Raw genomic sequence first — 27,051 nt, forward strand, 5'->3', positions numbered from 1 at the left:
CTATCGGAATCAGGAAACCCGTCTCTGGAAATTCCCATAGGCCAGACTGTGGGACTTCAGCATCATAGCAGGTCAAAAACCCCCTCTCACTGGCAAGCGCCCACCCTGGAGACGTAAACAATTGGGAACCAGTAGAGGAGTTGGAGGATACGTCCGGGCCCCGGCCAGGCCCGGAGCTGTGCAGTGCCCTGACCGAAGTGCACGGTTAGTTTGGATGCTTCTACTGCAATGTAGACTAAACTGCTCTGTGATACTCGCCTACCGACTTGCAGTGGCCAAGTGTAGTAGCTCGCGTGTCATGTGACGGGATATGCGAAAATCAGATGCCCACTTGGAGGTGTGACGTTAACGCGGCCACAACCATGCAATAACAAGTGTAAGTCGACTGTATATGTGAATGCTCGTTCAACCATTAGTGGCCAGCCTAATCTGAACAATACACTAAATTTATCTATGTTATACATGTTGTTTACGACTCCCTACCAATACTCTAGGCCTAGGGCATTGTTCCTGGGTAAAAAACATATCTTAAATATCATATTTAAATTGTCCGGAAGTCTTCAGTTACTCACACAGCGGCCATTTTGCTTATTTCACTTATTTTTTTATAAATATTGGTTAAATATACGAAATTGAAACTTTGCACGATCATTTACAAAAACAACAGTTGGTTTCGTTGGAAACATTTTTTAGTAAATTTAATTACCTATTGATTGGTTCCAGATTTTCTAAGATTGAACCAATATTAACTGAGATATGGCAGCTTTAGTGGTTGGTGATCCACCTTTAGAGAGTTATGTAACGTTATTTTATTGTTCAAAATGACCTAAAATCGATTACTATTAACATGCAATCCAAAAAGAGATTGTTGCATCATTGAGGCGACTATCAGCATGTCTTGGTTTGCACTGCAACAAACATTCAGTGGTCACCAGTCACTAAAGCTGCCATATCTCAGTTAATATTGGTCCAATCTTGAAAAATAAGGTACCAATCAATAGGTAATTACTAAAAAAAGTTATTCTTGTAAAGTTTTTGTAAAAATGACGGTTTCTGAGTTATCTTTTAATGGCCGCCATTTTGTTCTATGAATTTGAAAAATTATAATATTTTTTTTGTAGCTTTGTCTAGTTGTTATAAATGATTGTGCAAAGTTTCAATTTCGTATATTTAACCATTAGAAAAAAATAATAAGTGAAAAAAGCAAAATGGCCACTGTGTGAGTAACTGAAGACTTGCGGACAATTTAAATATGATATTTAGATATGTTTTACCCAGGAACAATGCCCCAGAGTATTGGTAGGGAGATCGTAAACACTGTGTAATAGTATATTTCGCACCTAGGGCCGAAAATGAGACTTTTCTGGCTCGAAATCGGTTTTCAAGTCCGAGGCCGTAGGCCGAGGACTAGAAAAGATTGAGAGCCGGAAAAACATTTTTGCCCATGGTGAGAACGTAATTTTTCGCCACACAGAAAAATAAACAATATATATATGAGAATAATAATTATTCTCATTGTCTATTATAAGCACTTCCGAAAGCAAAAGTGGAAGGTCATAGCTCTAGCAAATCTGAATATCAAGAAATTGTCCAAGTATTTTTATTTTTTATTCTGATTTGTCTAAATAACCTAAAAGATTATGTTCAATTATGTAAGAGGTTGAGTTTATACTTTTTATTCTTCCAAATGACAATAAGATGATATTATTATAAATGCTTTAATTATTGAATGATAAACACAAATAATGAAAAGTTTTTGATCAGCTGGTTTATCACACTTGAAAAAGTTTTTGATCAGCTGGTTTATCAAACTTGAAAAAGTTTTTGATCAGCTGTTTTAGCACACTTGAAATTCGGCCAATCTGATGTGATCTGAATCTGAATGTCAATGGAAGTTAAGGTTAGAAGTTCTATTCTTCTATGAAAATCGAATTATTTGAATAGTTTATAATATATATCTTATCTGTATTTTATCCATTTAAATAAAATGATAGTATATTATTACAGAATACTTTCTTGAATTCTAGAAGCATAAAATGATTCCGTTTATCCACCATGTTCCGTGATAAACGCTTTACTAGGAGGTTTGAGGTTAGATTCTATTATACTCTGAAAATTGAATTTGAATAGTTTATAATATCTCATTTGTATTTCATTCATCCAAATAAAATGATACTATCTTATTGCAAAAACTTTATTCAATTCTAGAAGCATAAACTGATTCCATTTCATAAACTATTTTGTAAACACGTTCACATCAAATCAGAATCAGCTGACTTCAAGGTTATTTTACAGCCCTAGGGCCGTAAAAATTTTACCGGCCTGGTCAGAAAACAATCACTTTCGGCCTCCATATGACGCACGTAAACCGGCTCATTACATCCAAGTGGGGCGAAAAATAATATGAATTCTTCTCACACTGTTAGATTTATAGGTATTTTCATCCAGAGCTCTAAAGATACCAGAGGTGTCTTCATGTTGATAAAATTAGGAGAAATAGTAGTCTATCATATAAAATATAATTGAATGTGTATTATAGCTATGCTCATTCACGTCAGACATTTATTTATATATGTGCACTCTTATTACACACGTAACGATTAAATATCGGAAATTAATTTTGCTATTATAGTTCTATAGTGAGGTCCACGTTATAATGGCAGTGAAGAAAGATAGGAGAAAAACGTTGTCAAGTCTCTCCATTTTGCCACTGACTGTACACAGCTGTTACTCAATTCATCCCATTAAATTTAATCTAATAATAAGTATCATTTCCTTGATAAAATAATCAATTTAATGTCAAATTAATCAAGAAAATATATTTTTTCATGATTTGATTCAAAAATTTGCTTTCATACCCGAGATCAAATTTTTATTTTTATACAAACCTGAAATGGCGGTCTAAGTTATTTGGTAGGTATACTATTCCAATTTCTTTTAAAAATAAAAGAAAAATAGAAATCCTATTAAAAAATGAGTAATTTCAATGGATTCATTCTGAAATAACTTTTCAATATTATTTACACCGGTACGAGTAGGTCTAACCTATACGGGTAGGTGAACTGAAGCATGGATGAAGTCCAGGATGGTTAATTATCAACTTTTAAAATGTCATTTCAGTTATTTTAATTTGTGTTTCTCATACGGTAATGTTTTAAAATTATTTCATTGTTTCAAAAATACATTTTAAATCAATTATACGACTTGTGTACTCAAGTATTTTGATAGAATGAAGAAAAAAAATGGCGGCTGAGAATTGTTTGGTCAGTTTTGTACAGTCACTGTCAAAAGTGAATATAAAATATTCTGGCAAATAGACAACATTGCAAAGCGAGAGAGAGATAGTGCTATCTGTTTTGTTGTATGATAGAAAAGGACAGCAACAGTATTGTCAATCGTACACTGCCATTATAATGTGGACCTCACTATAGTCATACTTGTTTTAAAACCTGGGCAATTAGAATTTATAGCCACTTACCATCAGAACGGTAATCAACATCATTATTTGTACTACTTTTCGTTCATCACTTGTTCTACTTTTTCAAAATGAACTTTTCACCAGATGGCTTCTCTCAAATATTATAATAATATGTAATTTATTTTGCTTTTATCCATTTACAGGACCTAGCTCAAATGACTATTCCGGGTTACTGTCTGCAAAAGGAGGGCGATTATTACTTTCTTATAAAAGATGAGAATTCGAAAACACAAAAGTCGAATGAAGAAAGTTTCTGCAATTACAGTCAAAGTGGCGAGTTTTGGGTCTCTTCTACTGGATCACAAACAAGTATGAATTTACCATTTTATTGCTCCCTACTTACTTTCAATAAATACGGTATGCAACTAACTTAGGGACACTTTATCCAAAGTTGGTTTAACTATTAAACCTGTGGCGAATCATCTGATTACCACCTGTGATGTTTTCAACTAGCATAGTTTGTTTATCACTTGTAACAGTTTTATTTTCGTATTTATCAAGTGTTCAGTTTAGTCATTCAACATTAAAATTAATTCATTATTCATTTAATCAATTTCAACATAGGAATCATCAAATTAAATTCCTATAAACTCATTTAATTCGTATAATGTATAATTACGTCAGCTGATGGTTCAAACTAGAAAGTTGAACTAAGATTCTAGTTTAAACCAACAGCTGACTCAATTGAAACACATAATAATAAATGCGACCATACTTTAATTAACGAGTTTAATAGTTGAACCATGTTTGGAGAATGTGACACTTAGGGCCGTTTGCACAGTGTAAGTTTAAGCTAAAGCTTAAACCAGATCTGGATTTTTTTTGTTGAAACTAAAATTCCGTTTGCACAGTATCAGTTTAAACTCTGTATTGAGTTTAAACTCTGGGAAAGTTTAAACCTCCAAAGCAGGAGGTTTAAACCAAATAATTTTGATTGACTTGAAATCTGTAAAGATTTGATGGGGAAACAGCTGATAGTAAATCATTTTTTGTCGTTTGTTTTTATTGCTTCTGTAGACGATAATAATAATTATTTAGGTTATAGTGAATCGTTATTTGAATGTAAAAAAATATTATAGGAATTGATAGAAGTTTTTAATGCGATTGATAAAGATGACTGTGAATTTTGAAACTGAGAAAAATTGGGCAAAAAACGAATAATTTAAATTTCTGGGATGATAGAGAAGTTTTTTAACGATTTCGCTTGAGTAAAGAAACTGCCAATTTAATATTTGATTGATATTTATTTAGGCTTACAATGGTCTTTGATTAGAAAACATGTTTTTAATAACACATAACTGAGATATTTTGCTTTCGAGAGATAAAAGAGGAAGACCGTAGTAGATTCAAGCGTAACAAAATAACTTTTTTATCTTACATTCTAAATATATTTTTTGGTGCCAACTTAACATAAGTTTTTAAAGAATTTCTTGATCGCTTTTCACTTTTATTACCGTACAGCTTACAGCTCTGTGGATTTTGAACAAGAAAATAGTAGCTACATCTACATAACCTCAATTTACTGATGGTTTGTAAACAAATAACAAATTTCCTGTACAAATCAGCCTTCCTGATATTATAAACGATGACATTCTATTACCAACTTAACGCTAAACTAGTTTAACTTGAACTGGATTAGTAAATGCACTGAGGAAACCGATGAAAGTTTAAACTTTCAGATTAACTTGATCGAGTTTAGCAAACGGCCCTTAATAGTATTATAATTAACTACTATTAATTGCTGTGATCATCTTCTGTATTGTTGTATCGGTTATATAAACCGAATCATAGAGTAGATGTAGCATAAGAAGCTGGCATACCATGGTATAGGTCGCTTATGTTCCAAATTTCAAGCCGATTTGTTAACTCATTCCGATTACTGTCGACTACTGTCTATTATTAATGTTTTGTTGGGGTGAGAGTGTAAGAACAGCATAGTATGAGAGACTACCAGTGTCACATAACTTTACGGAAAAGAACTACTAGGACTATCGGCTTGAGTGAAATTTGGAACATAAGCGCCTTATACCTTGGGATATATTCTTATGCTATCTTTTCTCTATGACCGAACGAAAAAAAAAATGTTAAAAGACCATTAATGAGATGACAATAATCACTATCACACTACAATTAAAAATCTATATTATTGCCAAAAGTGAGTCGGAATAGTCGAATATGCCTGATCCTTGAAGACAAGAAGAGGAAGTAAGCAAATTTCATAAGGCACTATTGAAGTTATAAAATAGTAAAATATAAAGATTAAAATGTAGCAGCTGTGATAAGAATCAAGACGTTTTACTCGGAAATCACTTTTAAAATGTAATCCTTCTCCAATTTTTTTAATTGATTGAGCACAAGATTTAACAAGATTGTTTAACAAGAAATGATTAATTTATTTTCTTGTAACACTGTTGTATAAAAAAATCTAATAATTTTGCAGATGATGACAAAAAGTCAATCGACTCACCATCATGGACACGCACATCCGATATGAGGTTAGTTTTTATATGTTTCTCATATTGTTGATTTCTGTAGTGAGGTCCACATTATAATGGTTTTGCTATTCTTGTCTACCAATCGACAAAGCAGATATAGAATAAAATATAATGAAGTTTGTAGCGTGAATATTGATGTTGTGGAACTTCTCCATAATTGAAGAGACTTGAAATTTTGTTAAAAAATCCACTGCATCTAAAATATAATTGATAATTTTTAACAAGAATGAACAGTTAATTTTACTTCAGATATACCGGTATCAGCTATCTAAAAGGCAGTGGCAAGGCAGAGAGAATCGGCAACGCTGTGTGTGGTATATCTTTCTCCACAGCCATTTTAAAGGTGGACCTCACTATAAATCAATTTCTAGTCTACCCTTATGTACGAAATATCCTCTTTATGATTATCTATTTATATAATTTAAAATTTCATAAATTTGAGTATTACTCAATTGACTGGTGACTTGTCAATTAATAAATATAATATTAAATCTGGAAATTCTTTATTCTTGATTGATTGATACAATTAGTACATCATCAAAATGATAAGGAGAGGAAAAATAAGGTAACCTTGTGCTATTCCTCTCCCAAATTTAGAAAATCTGGTGTGGTACACTCACACAACTTTCCTTGCTCATTGAACTGTAAGCCTCATTCTCAAACGAGAATAATTTAGGGGAATAACATAATGACGATTGGCGGTAACATATTTGAAACTACGATCAGACTACTTACTGTATATGTGTATATATAACTGTTTTCATAGTTCTTTTTCCTTTGTGTAAATTGTGAAATTCGATGATTTTTTCTTAAGTTGTCAAAACAGCTGTTCTACAGATGAAATATCTGGACTATGTATTCTTTTTATAAACTGCTCTACCTACCTACCTCATGCACGAGAAGGAGTTTACAAAGTCCATTTCTTTAGGATGGGGTGGACCCCTCATTAGTTTCTCAGGAAGGAGACTCAACTCAGTTGATAGAGCTGATAAAGAACTATATAGGATATGAATTTGAAAAATAATCGGTCAAGTCATTTCTGAGAAAATCGTGAAAAACATGTTTTTTAGTAATTATCCGCCATTTTTCTTTAGAATATTGCGGAACTCCTGCAATTTTCCCAGAAATGAGACTCGTGTCAGTTGATAGGGCTTATAAATAATCCATGGTATAAATTTGAAGAAAATCGTTAGAGCCGTTTCTGAGAAAACCGTGAAAAACATGGTTTTTTAGTAATCATCCGCCATTTTTCTCAAGAATTTTACGGAGCTCCTGCAATTTTCCCAGAAAAGAGACTCATGTCAGTTGATAGGTCATATAAATAGCTATCCATGAGATAAATTTGAAGAAAATCGTTAGAGCCTTTTTCGAGAAAACCGTGAAAAACATGGTTTTTTAGTAATTATTCGCCATTTTTTCCGCCATCTTGAATTGAATTTTATTGAATTTCTTACTGTCGGATCCTCTTGGTATAAGGACCTGAAGTTTAAAATTTCAAGTCAATCGGTTAATTAGGAATGGAGTTATGGTGTTCACACACACACACACACACACACACACACACACACACACACACACACACACACACCAAAAATCATGTTTTTGGACTCAGGGGACCTTGAAACGTATAGAAAACTTGAAATTAGGGTACCTTAATTTTTTGGGGAAAGCAATACTTTCCTTACCTATGGTAATAGGGCAAGGAAAGTAATAAGGTAACACATAGTCCGAAATAGGTTAAGTCTTGTAGTTATTCATTTCACAAAATTTTCAGACCTTAATTTTATTTCCACAACGTAGATTTTTATATTTTCATCGGTCATGTTTCAAGCAGGCTAAGCCTAGTGCCAAATGATCGTTTCAAGGAATATTGTGCTTTGGTTGATTCATTATCATTATTTGCCAAGTAATAAAATATAAGTTTCGGTAATATTATAATAAAAAATTTATTTCCATAGATCCAATATAGGTAGGCTATCCATATTCCATTCCATTAATTTGTCTTATATTGTAATATTTTGTGAACTATGAAAATATTGTATGCTAAATTTGTATTATAAAAAATATTATTTGCTAAAATTGTCAATAAATTCTTCATCATTGCTATTGTTTTATTTTTCCCGTTCTTATAATATGTAGCTATTTATTATCTTGTATTAAATATAGGAGTATAGAGTATAGTGTTAGGTACCTATACTTAAGTTGCAAAACGAATGAGAAACAGTTTCACGAAATATTGTGATAACGGTTAATTTATTATTATTTGCCATCTAATAAAATATATGGTAATATTAGCGATCTATAATTTTTGTCTTATTTTTCCCGTTCTTATAATATGTAGTTATTTATTATCTTATATTAAATATATGAGTACAGAGTATAGTTAGGTACCTATACTTAAGTTGCAAAACGAATGAGAAACTGTTTCACGAAATATTGTGATAATGGTTAATTTATTATTATTTGCCATCTAATAAAATATACGGTAATATTAGCGATCTATAATTTTTGTTTTATTTTTCCCGTTCTTATAATATGTAGTTATTTATTATCTTATATTAAATATAGGAGTATAGAGTATAGTTAGGTACCTATACTTAAGTTGCAAAACGAATGGAAACAGTTTCACGAAATATTGTGATAACAGTTAATTTATTATTTGCCATCTAATAAAATATACGGTAATATTAGCGATCTATAATGAATTAATGTTTTATTTTCCATATCCTAAATACATGGTAATAGGAAAATATTGTAAAAATGAGATTCATTTGCTAATAGAATGGATCAAAATCTGTAGTGAGGTAGGTTCACTAAATTAGATGTTTGGTCGAGTTAAAAATAATGTTCAATGAACAAATCATTGTATCATATGGTAATGGAAATGACGAAAAGTTGAAAAAAAAAAATATTGAAATCCATCAAGTATGTCGAAAGATATAACGCAATGAAAGTCGATGTTTTCCCATATAAGTCTGTCTGGGCGCCTGACTTCTTGCCCGATATTCAATGGCGACGAGAAATGAAGGAGGCATCATGCTTCCAAACGCTTGAAGGTATAGCTTAGTCATCTAACTATATATATCAATGGTGTTCACAGACATACACACACACACACACACACACACACACACATACACACAGGCCAATACCCAAAAATCATGTTTTTGGACTCAGGGGACCTTGAAACGTATAGAAAACTTGAAATTAGGGTACCTTAATTTTTTTGGGAAAGCAATACTTTCCTTACCTATGGTAATAGGGCAAGGAAAGTAATAAGGTAACACATAGTCCGAAATAGGTTACGTCTTGTAGTTATTCACTTCACAAAATTTTCAGACCTTAATTTTATTTCCACAACGTAGATTTTTAAATTTAAGATGCTTCAATACCAAACGAATATTTAGAATAAATATTTCACATTATTATCACTAAAATAGAAAATAAAATAGATATATTAAATATTTTCATATTCGAATATAAATATAATAGGAAATTAATTTTCATGTAATAAATAATGTTAGTTATGTAATACTTATATTATTATTGCATAAATGAGAATATGCTGTGAAGTTCATATAATTGTGGCGAATCATGTGATATTTGCCACCTGTGATTAACAACCTGTTTTCAACTTGCATTAGTTTTTTTTTATTAATTGTATCAGTTTATTTTTGTCATCTCATTAAAACATCTAATCATTCATCCAGTTTTATTTAACCTATTTTATCATAGGAAATCCACAAACCAAATTTCCTATATAATTAATAAAATATGGCTACAAAATAATATTTATGTGTCAACGTTATTTTTGGGAATGAAATTGCTAGTATATCTGTAATCAATTGTTTTCCAGAAGTTGCAGTCAAGAATTCAACAAAAGTTCGATATCAGGCTGGAGCTCAGTTGCTGCCTGGCATCATAATGTTTCATCATTGATGGAAAATGGATTGGCAGCTGAAGATAGTAAGTAGTTACATCATCCTTATATTTCAAAAAAAAAACACTGAAAAACTAAACTTATGACTGTCATCGTCAGCGGTATACTGGACCAATTTAGGTCGACATAATCTAGTTACACACACACACACATTGATTTTTGCCGACCTTATGAATTTTACCAGATTAAACGGAACTTGACACACTTCATCTATTCAATCTAATGGTATTTATAATCAATCAAAACACATCGAGGATCAAAACACAAAATGCATAATGTATGCCGATGATACAACACTTCTAGTCTCAAGCAACACGGCTGAAGGATTGATCACAAATGCTGCCAACTCTCTACAGAAAACACAAGAATACTGCAATGCCAGCAATCTTGTTATAAATGCATAAAAAACAATTGAAGTTGATTTCAGTAAAAGAGGGGTCCAATCAACAAACACATGCAGCATAGATAAGAACAAGGTTGAATTTTTGGGCATTACAATAGAGAGGGGCCTATCATGGAACGTGCATGTCGACTCTATATGCAAGAAACTATAGTAAGGTCCACGTTATAATGGCAGTGAAGAAAGAGGAGAAAAACGTTGCCAAGTCTCTCCATTTTGCCACTGAGTGTACACAGCTGTTACTCAATTCATCCCATTAAATTTGATCTAATAATAATTATTATCATTTCCTTGATTACATAATCAATTTAATGTCAAATTAATCAAGGAAATTGTTTTCCATAATTTGATTTGAAAATTTGCTTTATAACTAAGATCAGATTTTTTTTATACAAACCTGAAATGGCGGCTAATTTAAAAAGCTGTGATACAACAATCTGAATTTCAAAACAACAGAAATTAAGTTATTTGGTAGGTATTCTATTCCAATTTCTTTTAAAAATAAAATAAAATAGAAATCCTATTTGAAATAAGTAATTTCAATGGAAATAATTCTGAAATAACCTTTTAATATTATTTGTACCGGTACGAGTAGGTCTAACCTATAAGTGTAGGCTAACTGAAGCATGGATGAAGTCTAGGATGGTTAGTTATCTACTTTTAAAATGTCATTTCAGGTATTTTAATTTGTGTTTCTCATACGGTAATGTCTAAAAATTATTTTATTGTTTCAAAAATACATTTCAAATCAATTATACGACTTGTGTACTCAAGTATTTCGATAGAATGAAGAAAAAAATGGCAACTGATAATGAATTGTTTACTTTTGTACAGTCACTGTCAAAAGTAAAAATAAGATATTCTGGCAAATAGACAACATTGCAAAGCTAGAGAGAGATAGCGCTATCTGTTTTGTTGTATGATAGAAAAGGACAGCAACAGTATTGTCAATCATACACTGCATTATAACATGGACCTCACTATAGGCTCAGGAATCCTAGTCATAGATTTTCATAAATATGATAATATATAGAAACCTTATTAAATGAAAAATTTGAACTGATGTCTGATTGGTGTAATGCTAATAAACTTGTTCTGAATTTGAACAAAACCGAAAACTTATCTGTATCTTATAATAACTTAAATTCAGGACATTCTGTCAAATTTCTAGGCATCAATATACAGAATAATATGAAGTGGAAGAGTCATATTGACTGTACTATCCCAAAACTAACAAGAGGTGTTTTTATGTTGAGAAGATTAAAGGAAATAGTGTCTCAAAAATGTTTAAATGTCTACTATAGTTATGTGCATTCACATCTTTTGTATGGAGCTATATTATGGGCCAATTGTAGTGATTCCCATTCACTTTTTGTGTTGCAAAAAAGAGCAATAAGAACCATGTGTAATGTTCGTCCCCTTACGCACTACAAACCGCTATTTGTTAGATTGAGAATTATGTGTTTGCCGTGTATTTTTATTTTTCAATGTTTATTATTTGTAAAGACTAACTTGCTCTCATTCGTTAGTCATTTTGATGTTCATTCGCACAACACAAGAAATAGGTTGAACCTTAGAAACGAATATTGTCGGTACAAATCTGGTCATATTAGTTTTAGGGCTTGTGCAATTAGGTTTTATAGTCATTTACCGTTACATACAAGAGGCTTACTAGTGAGTGAATATAAACTTAAAAATTAAGGATTTTCTAATAAGAAACTGTTTTATACCAATGATGAATTTTTTGCCTTCAATATGGAGAATTTTTAAGACGTTGATGTGATGATTTCTTGTTGTTTTTATGTTGTATGATTATTTATGTAATTTTCTCATGACGTGGCCTATACAAATTGTAATTTGTCTTTGGCAATAAATGGATTTTGATTTAATTTGATATGTGGTAAGAAGAGTGAAGTGTATTGCAACACTGGAAGCGGCAGAGTCCCACCTGAGATATGGGCTTATAGTGTGGGGAGGGGGGTCGCCTGCGGGCAATCTAAAGAGGGTTCTCACACTTTTTGAAGAGGGCTATAAGTCTCAAACAAAGAGAGACATGTCGAGATGCCTTCTGTCATCTGGGCATCATGACGGTGACCAAGTCATCACCCATGTTAGCCGACTAAATCTCCAGAGAGGCACACATGTACATAAATAAGTCATTCGGCAGGCAGACAACTATGTACTCCCAAGGCAAAGGACTGCAATTTTCGAAGAGAAACCTTCATACGTGGACAGAAAACTTTGGAATCACCTACCGGAGACTATAAAGAGGCTGGATTGTGTGACATTGAAAAAAGATTTAGTGAGTTTCTCAAGGGAAGGCCCATGTATGATGTATGTGAATTTATTGAAACAAGAGACTCAGACTGAAAAAATATAATTGTAAATATAAACAATTGTAATATGTATATATTTTTTTCTTGACAACAATTACTATTCTTGAAGAATATGTAATAAAGAATTTTGACTATTGACTATTATAAGAACGGCAAGAATCGTACGTCCAAAAATCGATGTGTGTGTAACTGGCCATACAGTTTGTAATAGAATAAAGTTTAGCGGTCCAGTATTTGCAGGCTCCATTTATATTTTGAAAAGCATTTATTAGGACCAAAATTGAGAAAAAAGTTGTGGATCTCTCGAATTTTTCAGAGCTGATTGAATAAGATGTTCAACTGTCAGGCAGCTAGGATTCCAAACTAAATTGTTGAAAGTGAAGCTGTGTTTATATTAGTCAAGTTTACTTGAATTCAAGTTTTCATAACCTCAAAAGTATATAATTAAGAAGTCAAAAATTAAATCAATCTCAAAGTTTTCTTCTTCATCTGCATCATACTCTTTATTTAGTTGTATATATATGCATTTACATTGATTTATATGCATTTTACATTGACTGACAACTGTTTTTCACTCACCTTCCCATTTGTAGGTTAGATTGTACCTTCAAGATTCAAGTTGAATCCAAAAGCCAAACATGTTCAACATCTACTTGAATCGACAAAACTTGAAGAAGGGTCTACGTTGGTAGAGTGGATTCAGGTTTCTGTTCTTGTAAACTTTACTTCAAGATTGAAAAAATCATTAATTTTACTCAAACGTCAAGAAAACTTGAATTCAAGAAAACTTGACACATTTAAGCAGCGTATATTTTGATTTTGTGAAGCATTTTGAAAGGTGTTGTAACTTTACAAATGTTGATATGTTTGATGTTTTGCAGTTTATAATGTAGAGCATATGGATGAATCTAGTGACTGGCTCAGTGATCTTGAAAGGAGAAGAGCTATACTGCCCAACTTCTGGTTGATCATGAAAGTTGATAAGGAATCAGTCTCCACATATTTCCATTGCAGGTAAAGTGACGTGTGATTACAAAATAATTGTACAGTGCGTTCGGAAAGTCGCTGTGCAGTGGAATTGTGACGACTAGGGAAAAATGAAAATATGTATAAAGAAATGACTAAGCATTTCCAAAAAAAATTATTCAATACCTTAATAACTTTTTCGCCCCACTTGGATGTAATGAGCTGGTTTTCGTGCGCCATATGGAGGCCGAAAATGATTGTTTCCTGACCAGGCCAGTAAAAGTTTTACGGCCCTAGGGCTGTAAAATAACCTTGAAGTCAGCTGATTCTGATTTGATGTGAACGTGTTAACAAAATGGTTTATGAAACGGAATCAGTTTATGCTTTTAGAATTGAATAAGTATTCTGCAATAAGATACTATCATTTTATTTGAATTTCATTGAATTTGAATTTGAATTATTTGGATGAATAAAATGCTGATAAGATATATTATATTATAAACTATTCAAATTCGATTTTCAGAGTAGGTTAGAACTTCTAACCTAAACTTCCGAAGTCAACGACAACAAGCATTGTTGACGTTGACATTCAGATTGGCCAAATGTCAAGTGTGCTAAAACAGCTGATCAAAAACTTTTCATTATTTGTGTTTATTATTCAAGAATCAAAACATTTATAATAATATCATCTTATTGTCATTTGGAAGAATAAAAAGTATAAACTCAACCTCTTACATAATTGAACATAATCTTTAAGGCTATTTAGACAAATCAGAATAAAAAAAATACTTGGACAATTTCCGGATATTCAGATTACCTCAGATATGCTAGAGCTATGACCTTCCTGTTTTGCTTTCGGAAGTGCCTAATAAACAATTATTCTCATATTTATATCGTTTTTTTTTCTGTGTGGCGAAAAATAACGTTCTCACCATGGGCAAAAATGTTTTTCCGGCTCTCAATCTTTTCTAGTCCGTGGCCTACGGCCTCGGACTTGAAACCCGATTTCGAGCCGGAAAAGTCTCATTTTCGGCCCTAGGTGCGAAATATACTATTTCAAACCATACCTTAATACATGATTACATTGTTTATAAAAGGTGTTCGAAATGACCTCCGTTGACATCAATACAGCATTGCACTCGTTTCATTTTGTTTGCAAACACCTTACACAGCTGAAGAACAGTGATTTCGCTAATGTATGCCGTTATTGCGGCTTTAAGTTGGTCAATCGTGTGTGGTCTGTTGCGATACACTGTTTGTTTTGCCGCACCCCATAAAAAGAAATCGGGGGGAGTCAGATGAGGAGATCTTGCAGGCCACAAATTGCCGTCATGTCACTTGGTGCTCAGGCTTGGTGTCACTTTCCGAACGCACACTTTAAGAGCTCATGTATTGCAATCTTTTACTGAATCGATTCAATTAAGTTTCAAAAGGCGTGATTATGAAAAAAGTTAACTTCAAATTGATTAACTTTAAATTAAAAAGTTAGCTTTAAAAACAGTATAAAAGCTATCAACTCTTGGATCATCCCATCCTTAACATACAACTTTGGAGTCTTGAAATGGTGTGGCACCCACCTACAACAAATCGGCTCATTCGTACAACACTGACCAATAACTTTTAAGACCAAGAACAACGGATAGAAAACTTTCAGATTGTGTCTATTTCAGAAGGATGTAAATTATTATTCATTAAAATGGTAAACTCCAGCTGCGCTCCCGCTGAAATAGACACAATCTGCTATGGGAAACAATGTAAACAAACTCTACAGAAAAGTTTTCTATCTGATGCTGACGTCACGATTTGGAGATATGGCAGTAGATGTTGGCTTCATCCACTTTCACTATGAATATACAATAGGCCGTGTCTATTCTATAACTGGTCTAAGAGTAGTACACAACCCTATAGTTATAGTATACAACTAACTCTGTATTGTTTTCTTTATGTATAAACTAATAGATTTTAGTCAGTTCTACTCAATCACTTGGCTCCCGAAATTCTGTAATTCGGTTTTTTGTAGTTTAAAATAAAAGAGTCGTGTCGTCCAATCACTTTACTCACGATAATAGTTGACCGAGCGAAGTGAGGTCCAAGATTAAAGTCGACGGTTTGGCATTTCTCTTAATGTTCAAATGTTTGAATGTTTATATGTTGCGCATTTACGGCGAAACGCGGTAATAGATTTTCATGAAATTTGACAGGTATGTTTTTTACTGCGCGTCGACGTATATACAAGGTTTTTGGAAATTTTGAATTTCAAGGATAATATAAAAGGAAAAAGGAGCCTCCTTCATACGCCAATATTAGAGTAAAAATCACACTATGGAGTTATTCATCATAAATCTCAGCTGACAAGTGATTACACAGATGCGTGGAGAAGTCAGTCTATTGTTGTATTTCCATGAGGTCTATAGTTTCAATTAGGTACTTGTGGATGAGAATACTGCGTGAGGTCTACTGTACACAGAACTACTAGTAAATAAATCATTCGATTTCCACTTGTCTTCAGTCAATTGTTACCAATTATTTTCCAAAAATTAATTTTTTTTATTATTGATTTCAACGTTTTTTTCAGATTTCTTGAACTTGAAACCCAAAAAGTGAAATTGTACAGTTTGATTCAGAGAAGCGTTGTGAAAAATATCAGTGAAGTGTGCAAGGTAGTGAATCAAACAATGCTATTGCAGAACCTACACAATACAAGGCTGTGTAATCCGCTGCTCGAACCAGAAACAACAGACGATGATACTTGGACATCAAGCCCAAAAATTCAATCACAAGGTACGTTTAAGGGAAAGACCATATTAGGCGTTTTCAGGCGCCAACTCAATCAGCCAATCGGAGAGCTTCCTGCCTTGCCGACTCTGAAACCGCCGTCTAATGCAAAACCGTCGTGCAAAAAAGCCTTATATGGTTTCGCCCTTATTTTTCGGATAGTTAATTAATTTATCAGATAAGCAACAGCAAGAAAGGGAAAGTTACAAACTAAGTAAAACACCTGCCTTCTTGATTTTAATTGGCATGACTAATATGGATGAATTTAATTTAGAATAATATAATTTGGAGTATTCATTTCAATATAATTGGATTAGTATTGATGCTTACACATTAATTATAGTGTGGTGCACGTTATGATGTCAGTGGAGAAGATAGAAGAACAGCGTTGCCTATTCTCTGCCTTCCATAGGAGATAGCTGATACCGGTATAGATAAACTGTTCATTCTTGTTTAAAATAATCGATTATATTTTTTTCGACAAGGAAGAATATTTTTTAATGATTGAATAATGAATTTTCATAATCAAATGAAATGATTGTATTTGTTGTCAATTAATTATATTTTTACATTGTTCAAAACCGACCTGGAAACGTTGAAAAGGATAGCGCTATCTGCTTAGTTGAACGATTGATAAGGATAGCAACACCAATGTTGATCAAATACTATTATTATAACGTGGACCTCACTATAGTTATGTTTGTGTTCTATAATCTACTATTCCAGTTGTCTTAATCTATAAATGTCCCATTTGTAATATTTGCCACAAATTGTGCTTTATCTGAATGATTTTTCTGTCACTATATTTTATATAATTTACTATATTTTGATGAACTCAAATCATCAAAGTAAATCATCATCAGCTGAAGTTCAATTTTTCTAGTAATGCATAATTTTGCTACCCATTCATTGCATGTTTTCTCATTAATTATTTACTACACTTTTTCTTATTGAGTTACATGGCATCTTATTTCTCATATATACCTTATTATTCAAATTATTAAATGGTATTATTCAAATGTTATGTTGTTTCCAAATGCTGATACTTGGATAGCAACTTCATTTTTATGAAATATGTTCGATAACAAATGAAAATTTTTATTTGATTGATTGAATTTTCCAGTTGGAGGTCGTATCGACTTGGAAAGTGGTTTTCCCGAAGGAATTTTCGCTTGTAATGTTGTGTGGAAAACACACTTCGCACTGCATCCTCGCCTCAAAACAGGTCCTGGAAAGCCTCGTCTGTCCAGAGCTATTCAGGCTTTGCAAACCGTACTCAACAGGTTCTCTGTCAACAATCGAAACAACATGTTTGTCTACCAAGACAAAAATGAAAATGTCTTCTATTTGAGGTGAGACTCAATAAAATTATGTCAATATAGACACCATCTATATGAAATTCAATATCCAATGGAGCCTTCTTGAATTTTCAAATTTCCAGATAAATAAGAGTAGTCATCAACAAGAAAGTAAATGTTGATGTCTAAATGATTCGATAAAAGCATAAATAAATAAATAACCGTTTTATTGCTTTCTTTTACATTTTCATGAATACAAGTTTTATAAATCATAATTATACAAACAATGCTCTGTATGCAATAATCAGAATATGCTGGGGTATCTCCTTTGGGAAACCCTCTCAGGTTATATGATGTAATAATCTAAAGAGATTAAAATTTCGTTTGATCTTAATTGGTTATTATCATAGATAAAAGATAGAATAAATAGATATCCCATGATATAGGTATTCAATGTTCCAAATTTCAAGCAGATTCCTTGTTAACTCAAGACGACTACTGTCTATTATTACTATGTTGTGGCCGGGTGAGAGTGAAGGAACGGATCAGTATGAGAGACTGCCAGCATTAAATAGCTTCAAGAAAAATAACTACTAGGACTATCGGCTTGAGTTAACTGTGAAAATTGGATCATGGATGCCTATGACATATCTTCTTATGCCATCATTTCTCTATATTATTATGCATTCAAAAAGATTATGCATTTCTGCCCTCTAAGGTGGAATGAAGGCAGCCAAATTTTATCATAAATGTAATGTTTAGATAAATACTTCAAAATACTATCGTTTATCTTTTCAAGGTTGTACGAGAAAACTCAAATAAGAACAATTGATGTAGAAGACGGTTCACCAGGATCAGTATCGCGTAGTTCTTCTATTAATTCATTAAATAGAGAATACAACAAGCGAGTTTTGGATGATCAAATCAGTGTCAATGTAAGTTGCTGTTCATTAATAACCTGTTAGTCAAGAATTCAAATAAACGTCTTTGGTTTTCCTAAATTACTTCTTTAAAATGTATATGCATTTCCGAAAGTTTAAATTTATGATTTGGAACATTAACAAAAAATAAAATTAAATGTGTGAACAGTGATATTATATTATGAACATTGTCATAATAAAACACTAGAATATTGGCTAAAAATATCACGAATTTATCAAGAAGTTACAAACATGTTTCAACGCCTATTTTATCATCTTCAATTATATTTTTAGACAATATTGTAGTGTTTGATTATGGATAAATATCAGCAAAAACATGTTATGATGTGATTGTCATCCTGTGACATGTAGATCTGTGTCTGCCTTAATACTTACTTATATGCTATTTCTTTTCAATTCATTTATCCAGCTAGAGCCTGAGTGTTTAGTGATTATATTTCTAATGATTGAAATTGTAGTTTCAAAAATTAGGGCAATAAGTCGAGTTGAACAAGAAAAATCAGACTCTTCTATAAATTATTCAGATCGATTTCTGAGTAGAATAGAGCACTTCAGTATTAGAGTAATTATTATGAGAGTATTCTACCTCTATTTGTTATTGGCAAGGGCTTATCTTATCATATGATTATAATGCATGTTACCTACTTATCCGACTATTCATATCGCACTGTGTAAAAATATTTGATTCGATATTCTTACTAATTCTTATTAATCATGTCACAGTATCATAACATTGATATAGTGAGGCCCATGTTATAATAGCAGTGGAGAAAGATGGGAGAACAATGTTGCCGATTCTCTGCCTTGCCACTGCCTTCTATAGAGGATAACTGATACCAGTATATCTGATGTAATATAAACTGTTCCTTTTTGTTCCAAATAATCAATTATATTTTATTTGTCAAGAAAATATATAGTTTTCAGAGAAATGCATTTTCATAATAATTGAGATTGGATATGTTTACATTAATTATATTATACATTGCTAAAAAATGTCTGGCAATGTTGTGGAGCTACAAAAAGATAGCGCTATCTGCTTTGTCGAATGATAGACAAGGATAGCATCACCATTGTTAATAAAATACTGTCAAAATATTTACCAAATACCAAATATATTGGTAGATTTTCTTAAATTGAATAGAGGTTTCTAAAAATTGAATTGTTTGCGAAGTTCATTAGTTCAATAAATTATGTTAGTGGATAACTGTTCTAAGCAGTCGTTAGGTCATGTCAGAGGCCCTGAAATTGATCAGCTGCGACCTGAAAACTCTGACACCAGACCTGAGCCAGTCAGGTCACTCGATATTATTATTATTATTACTGTACTATTGATAAAATTTTGAGCTAAATAATCTCATGAGAAGCTAAGCAGTTTTTTCATAATAAATATTATGCGTGTGATATTTTTTCAAATAAATATTTCTATTCATTTTTATTGAATCTTGATTCTAAATTTTAATTTATTGTATCTATTTTTAGAAAGAACCGCCGAGGCCAAGGTTGAAATCATTTGGAGAGTCCGGTGATGGTTCTTTCACTTCGAAACAGGAAGACTTTATAACTCTACAAGTTCATGGTATATACGAAGCAGGTAGATATCATTTTATACCGAATACTCTTGTTTCAAAATTGAGTTTATTTAGGGTGTGCATTTTTTTCTCAAAGATATCATAGAGAAAACATAGCATAAGAAGATATTCCATGGTATAGGGTAGCCTATTGTTAACTCAGCTGATTTAAACGGTTTTATTCAATTTTTCAGTTCATTTTACATAAAATACATTAAATTGTACATCTTAATTAACAGCTAGCAAATACCCGTAGGGCTTCGTTTCAGCAGGGGAACTGAAATTCAGACGAAATCTTTCATCCTGTATAACTTGGTAACTAAGAATTTTCGGACCTATGCTAATTTGAACTTTTTCTCATCTTTTGATGTGAGTAATCACGCCCTGGCTTATGGGCTCCTTTTTTCAGAACACTCTGTATACAGAACAGAGCACAGTATATACAAGTTTGATACTGTTAATACATTGAGTCGATAAACAGAGGTCTACAAGTCTCTTGCTGATTCTTATACATAATAGTTCTATAGTGAGGTCCACGTTATAATGGCAGTGAAGAAAGATAGGAGAAAAACGTTGCCAAGTCTCTCCACTTTGCCACTGACTGTACACAGCTGTTACTCAATTCATCCCATTAGATTTAATCTAATAATAATTATCATTTCCTTGATTAAATAATCAATTTAATGTCAAATTGATCTTGAAAATATATTTTTTATAATTTGATTCAAAAATTTGCCTTCATAACTGAGATCAGATTTTTATTTTTATACAAACCTGAAATGGCGGCTAATTTAAAAAGCTGTGATACACCAATCAGAATAATTTCAAAACAACAGAAATTGAGTTATTTGGTAGGTATTCTATTCCAATTTTTTTAAATGATAGAAAAATAGAAATCCTATTTAAAAATAGGTAATTTCAATGGATTAATTCTTAAATAACTTTTCAATATTATTTATACCGGTACGAGTAGGTCTAACCTATACGGGTAGGCTAACTGAAGCATGGATGAAGTCTAGCTAGGATGGTTGGCTCTCAACTTTTAAAATGTCATTTCAGGTATTTTAATTTGTGTTTCTCATACGGTAATGTTTAAAAATTATTTCATTGTTTCAAAAATACATTTTAAATCAATTATACGACTTGTGTACTCAAGTATTTTGATAGAATGAAGAAAGAAAATGGCGGCTGAGAATATGGTTTGTGCAGTTTTGTACAGTCACTGTCAAAAGTAAATATAAAATATTCTGGCAAATAGACAACATTGCAAAGCGAGAGAGAGATAGTGCTATCTGTTTTGTTGTATGATAGAAAAGGACAGCAACAGTATTGTCAATCGTACACTGCCATTATAATGTGGACCACACTATAGTACAGTAGTTGTCTTAGATGAAGCTATGTGACGCTGGTAGTCTCTCATAATGTGCCATTATTACACTCTCACCCCAACAAAACCTTGGCTTGAAATTTGTAACAATCGACCATATTACTATTATTATTTTTATTATAGATATTAACTTATATTATTATCTCTCTATGATGATAATTATTATGTATTATGTAACTTGAAATTCTGCATATCGATTTTTTTAATTCAACGAGGATGGTTATAGGCTATTTTAAATTCTTCAAGATTTCAGTAGGTCAAGTTTTCATTTTGTCAAGTTTTTAATTGCTGGTTACCTGCTAGTATTAAAGTAAAGTGAGCTATAATCGTTTTGCTGAAATGTTTGTGTATTTTGAAATCTTTGTCGAGGTTTTAGAAAAGAAATTTTAAATTAAAAAAAAATTGTTAAAACAACGATTTTCTAAAAATATTGAAATAATTTAAAACTATTGATAATCAGTATTAAGGAAACCCTATTACTAATTATTCGGTATTCTCATCTAATGGGATGAATTCAGGAAAAATTCAATCAAACACAATGAATGTTTCAATTCATTATAAAAAAAAGGATTACCACTTTACAAAATTCCATATACATGACAATATCCTTATTCTAAATTGATGATGTGTTTAAGTCCATTTATTTGTTTAAGTCTTTCATGAATCTCAATGCCGAAAAAAAAATTTGATCGTCACATTACCTCGGTACCGAGTTACGTCACAGAGTATTTGGTAAAGATTTTCCGTAATTGCTTAAACGAAAACACAGTTTGGCAATTATTTCCTATCCTCCATATCCGTTTTAACCTGTTCCTCGTATGATGCACTTGGAGTCCCTTATCTCCTATTCCTAATTGTGGATTGATTTGGCATTAACAAGGATCGTTCTTCCATAGTCAGTAGTAATTTAGTTTGCCACAAACATGGACCGCTGTGAAATAAAACAGCCTAGAATAATTTCTAAATCTTAAACATAATACTTATCTTTCAAAAGGAACAATTCAATTATGACATTAGTGTGAATGATTATCTCTAGTACATTCGGACTTTAACCCTTTGAATTGTAACGTAGTCTAATTATACACTCTACTTTTACATTAAGTTAATAATCCAGTTATAACGTTTAAGAAAACTATTGATAATTACTTTTCCCCATGAACTATACGACATAATATTTATGAAAACAAATTAATAATAACATTTCTATTTTACTTGAGTGAATTACTTTTGAAGTTAGTCAACTCTCAGAATGAACAACCTTAAATATAATAAAAAAAGTATAACAAATCGTTCACTTAGAATCGATATCTTAAGTTATTTTTTTTTAATTTATACATCTTATCCAATAAGTTAAATATTCCTTATAACCTGATTTCAGAAGACAGAACAAAATGCTCATAGTACAGAAAGCATAAACAGTATCAGTTAGCCTAATTGTTGAGTCATATATTGCCGATTGTATAAGTCGGAATATTGATAATAATATATACAACATAAATTAATCATTTGATGTGAGACAAAACTAATCGGTAAGAAGATAAATTCGATTTCAATAGATAGTTCACTTCACCATATTAAATCAAACGTCCATTGTCATGGTCAATGAGAATTAGTAAAGTAACATTTTATCTGCTGCGTTGCAAAGATATTATCTACTGAATGTTGCCTGTATGATTTTCCATTTTGAAACTATATTTCTACTATTTATCATTTTACATTTCTATTCTTTCTTTATTCATCCGTTCTTATCTTCTTCTTCTTCTTCTTCTTCTTCTCTAGGGTAGTATTTCTTAATTTGGGATACATGTGGCTTCTGTAAAATTCTATCGTTTTCCGGATCAAGTAATTCTACTGTCACTTCCGTCAGCCAACGATTAATGACATAAGGACCGGCCCAACGGTAACTCAGCTTGTGACAGATTCTCTTTACAGCATCGCTTAAAGTGTGCGTTCTGAGCCAAACCAAGTCTCCTGTTTGGAATGGTACTTCCTTTCTAGACTTATCATAATTTTGTTTCCTCCTATGATGAGCTTGATATGGCGGAAGGTGTGGCTCGTTCATCAATTGGGCTAGTCAGTCGGGTCGAGCGAGGGGTTTGTTACCACTGTCTGGAAACAAATGGCTTTTGGTGGCCCTGAAAAGGGCAAAGTTTGTTGCTGGTGGCCCTGAAAAGGGACCAAGATTGTTGCTGGTGGCCCTAAAAGGGACCAAGGCAGGCTAGATGTTTAGTAGTCGTCGACTGGCGCGATACCACGCCGCGCGAGGGTCCCGGGCAGGTCCGTCTGGTGCGAGAGCAGGCCGGCAGGGGCTCAAGTCAATGGTTCGCAGTCTCCACTCTGGTTTACCCGGGCTGCGGAGAGGGCTGACCGGGGGATCTACTAGCCAGAGGTCGTGCCGAATCTCCGCCGGGAGGACCTCCTCGACCACTTCCTCGTTTAGAAGGGGGCCTTCGGTCAAACCCCGGGCAGGCAGGGTCGTAGGCTTCCGCTGCACACACTCCGATGTCGGTTCGGCACCCAACCCGCGCATCCAGAACCGCGCGCCAGTTGTTAGGCTGGGGCGCTAAGTCTTGGGGCGCAGCTGGCGCGGCGGTGTACAGCCTCAGCCTCTCCTCCACCTGGCGAAGCCGACGTAGGGCCCTCCTCTTCTAGATTCGGCGGCCGGCTCGGTTCCTCCTAGGCATCGGCTGGGTAGTAGACAAGGAAGACACCTCAGGTTGCGGTTAGTCTCGCCGTGGTTCCCTCATTGGCCTGCTCGCTGCTCTGCTCCTGGTCTCGGTAGTGGTCTCGGCTGGTGGTCTCTTCTGGCTCTTCAGTGGAAGGCTGCTAGTGAGCAAGTGCTCTCGAGGGTGACTGACTGACTGTGGGTGGAACAGGGTGAGTGAATCACCCTAATTGGCAGTGCCTTAGGCTGGTTTGCCTTATGACTGCTCATAGAATTAACAGAACTGAAAATTTTGGGTTGCTCCTAGATAATAGACCTTAAGTGAATTTGGCTTTTATTTTATTTATTTTATTTATTTATTATTATTATTTTTTTTTTCATAAAGATATAATATAATATGTTTTGTAATATTAAGTTTTGTAATATGGATAATATAATATTGAATATTTGTAATATATTTGTATCTTCGAATATTTATCTATTTTTCATTTATGTATATATCTGTTCATTTGACATTTATTTATAAATTTATACATTTAATTTTTTTTTTTTTTTTTTTGCCAAATTCACTTTTTTGGGAGAAGTGTGATGGAGATGGGTTCACCTCAGGGGAATACGAGCTGTTTACAATGGTGACTTTAACGTCAAGTTGCTGACCATCAGTCTGGCCACCATTGTTGAAAAGGGAGTGGCTTTTTGGTTTGAACTGGTCGTGGTATCTCGTACATCTGCCTTACTGATGTACGCCACGACGTTGAAGCTGTGTCATGAAGTTTTCTTGATGTGAGCTGAATGAAGTCAATCAGTTGGGGAGTGGAGACATATTCATAGAGTAGCCTATTGTTCACTGTGTAGTGAAAGTTGCAGATGGTTCTTATGAGTTTGTTTTGAAGGCCAAATAGTCGTTTTCTATTGGTCTTCGATAGGTATGGGAACCAGACAGGGGCGGCATAGGTCATGTATGCCCTGATGATAGCTGTGAATATGAGCAGCCGAAACTTCAGGGGGAAAGAGGGGGTGATAAAAAGGGGGTATAATTGTCCAAACAGCACACGACTGTGTTGTATTTTCACGTCAATGTGTTGTTTGAAGGTAAGGTTTCTGTCTAGAGTAACACCTAGATACTTGACGGTGGGGGACCATGGCAGGGCGTGGCCATGGATTGTGAGAGTGGGAGGAAGTTTACATTTTCTGGAAAAGGCGACAGCCACGCATTTATTTGCATTTATCTCTACCTTCCAGGATGAACACCAGGATGTGAGCAGGTTCAACTGCTCTTGAACATTCCTGGCCGCCCTCTCGAGACTCATGCTGCTGGAGTGGAAAGTGGTATCGTCTGCAAAGAGACTGGTTTGAACTGAAGGTAGAGCTGGCATGTCGTTGATGAAAAGGGAGTAGAGAATAGGACCAAGCACAGATCCTTGGGGGACACCTGCTGTTGATGGGGTGAGAGCTGAAGAAGCTATTGAAGAGGGGGTACGGATTTGGACTTGAAAATACCTATTAGTAAGGTATGACTTGAAGAGTCTGACTGTTGGGGGTGGAAAGACAGATGAAAGTTTATAGAGGAGTCCATCCAGCCACACAGTGTCGAAGGCTGCTTTGAAGTCTATAAAGACTGCAGCCACGTGCTCTTTCTTGTTGAAAGAGTCTGATAATTGAGAGCAGAATTTCATTAGTTGCAGAGTTGTTGAACAACTTGCACGAAATCCAAACTGCTCTGGCCTAATCACACTATCTAGCGTATCTCTGATATGTTTCTCCAGAAACATTTTCTCAAAAAGCTTTGAGAAAAAGCAGGGGATGGAGATGGGCCTGTAGCTGGATGGTAGGGTCGAGCGTTTTCCTGGCTTTAGGAGCAGGAATAATTTGCTCTTTTTCCATTCTGAGGGGAAGTGTTGGGTGTTCAGAATGGAATTGAAAATTACCAGCAGGTGTTGGGCTAGTTCTGGTGGCGCATTGAAGATGGCCTTCCCTGAAATACCATCAAGGCCTGGGGCCTTTTTTGGATTGGTATTTTGAAGTGCGGTTGTTATATCCCCCATTGTAAAGAATGGGAGGTTATTTGGGGTTTGGTCTTGAACTGTTTCTGATACACTGTCGACTATTCTGTCAAAGTGGGAGTTGAGCTCTTGACTATGGGGAATGGGTGGGTTTGAAAAGTGAATTTGGAGGTGGGAGGCAAACTCATCCACTTTCTCTTGTTCTGAGAAGATAAGCCCATTTGGGCTCTCAAGTGGTGAGGTTGGGGGTTGTTTCCTGAGAAGTTTTCGGGTAGCTTGCCAGGCTGAGTGGGATGGCAAAGATGTTAGATATTCTTCCTAGGATTGCAAGCGATGGAGTTTAAGAAGTTGAGAGCATTTGTGAGATGCTCTATTGAATGCGTATTTGTCAGCAGGAGCTCGTGTGATCTGCCAACGTTTACGAGTGCTACGACGCTCACTGATAGCTAATTGGATTTCAGTTGGGAGTAGTGAACGTCGTTGGGGTTGGGCTATGGAAGTGTTGTCAGCTAGAGCTGTTGTAATAACTTCCGTGATAGTATCAGTGTGGGCTTCTAAGTCGACAGAGTTTGAATGTGTGCTTGGTAAGGGAGGAATGGAATTTGACACACTATCAAAGTAATTTCTCCAATTCACAGTAAGGCGATGTGGAGATGGCCTTGCAATGCTATCAGGATTCACAAGAGTGAACAACACTGGTAAGTGATCTGAAGAGAGGTCTTCTATCACGTCAACCAGTGTGGTCTTTGTAAGTCCAACAGACAGTGCATAGTCCAAAATGTCAGGTTGAGCAGCTTGG

General features: G+C 33.9%; 1 protein-coding gene across 1 annotated transcript in view; it reads left to right on the forward strand.

The window, feature by feature from the left end:
* Window positions 1-27,051, forward strand: part of LOC111049408 (KICSTOR complex protein SZT2) — a 123,537-nt gene that overhangs the window by 40,195 nt on the left and 56,291 nt on the right. The window contains exons 16-23 of the mRNA XM_039442183.1: window positions 3,622-3,787; window positions 5,919-5,973; window positions 9,830-9,939; window positions 13,531-13,663; window positions 16,191-16,396; window positions 17,514-17,742; window positions 18,488-18,623; window positions 20,109-20,220. Coding sequence (XP_039298117.1) covers window positions 3,622-3,787; window positions 5,919-5,973; window positions 9,830-9,939; window positions 13,531-13,663; window positions 16,191-16,396; window positions 17,514-17,742; window positions 18,488-18,623; window positions 20,109-20,220 — 1,147 coding nt within the window. The remainder of the gene's footprint in view (window positions 1-3,621; window positions 3,788-5,918; window positions 5,974-9,829; window positions 9,940-13,530; window positions 13,664-16,190; window positions 16,397-17,513; window positions 17,743-18,487; window positions 18,624-20,108; window positions 20,221-27,051) is intronic.

Source organism: Nilaparvata lugens, chromosome X, assembly GCF_014356525.2.
Source record: "Nilaparvata lugens isolate BPH chromosome X, ASM1435652v1, whole genome shotgun sequence".
In the NCBI taxonomy this organism is placed as follows: Eukaryota; Metazoa; Arthropoda; class Insecta; order Hemiptera; family Delphacidae; genus Nilaparvata; species Nilaparvata lugens.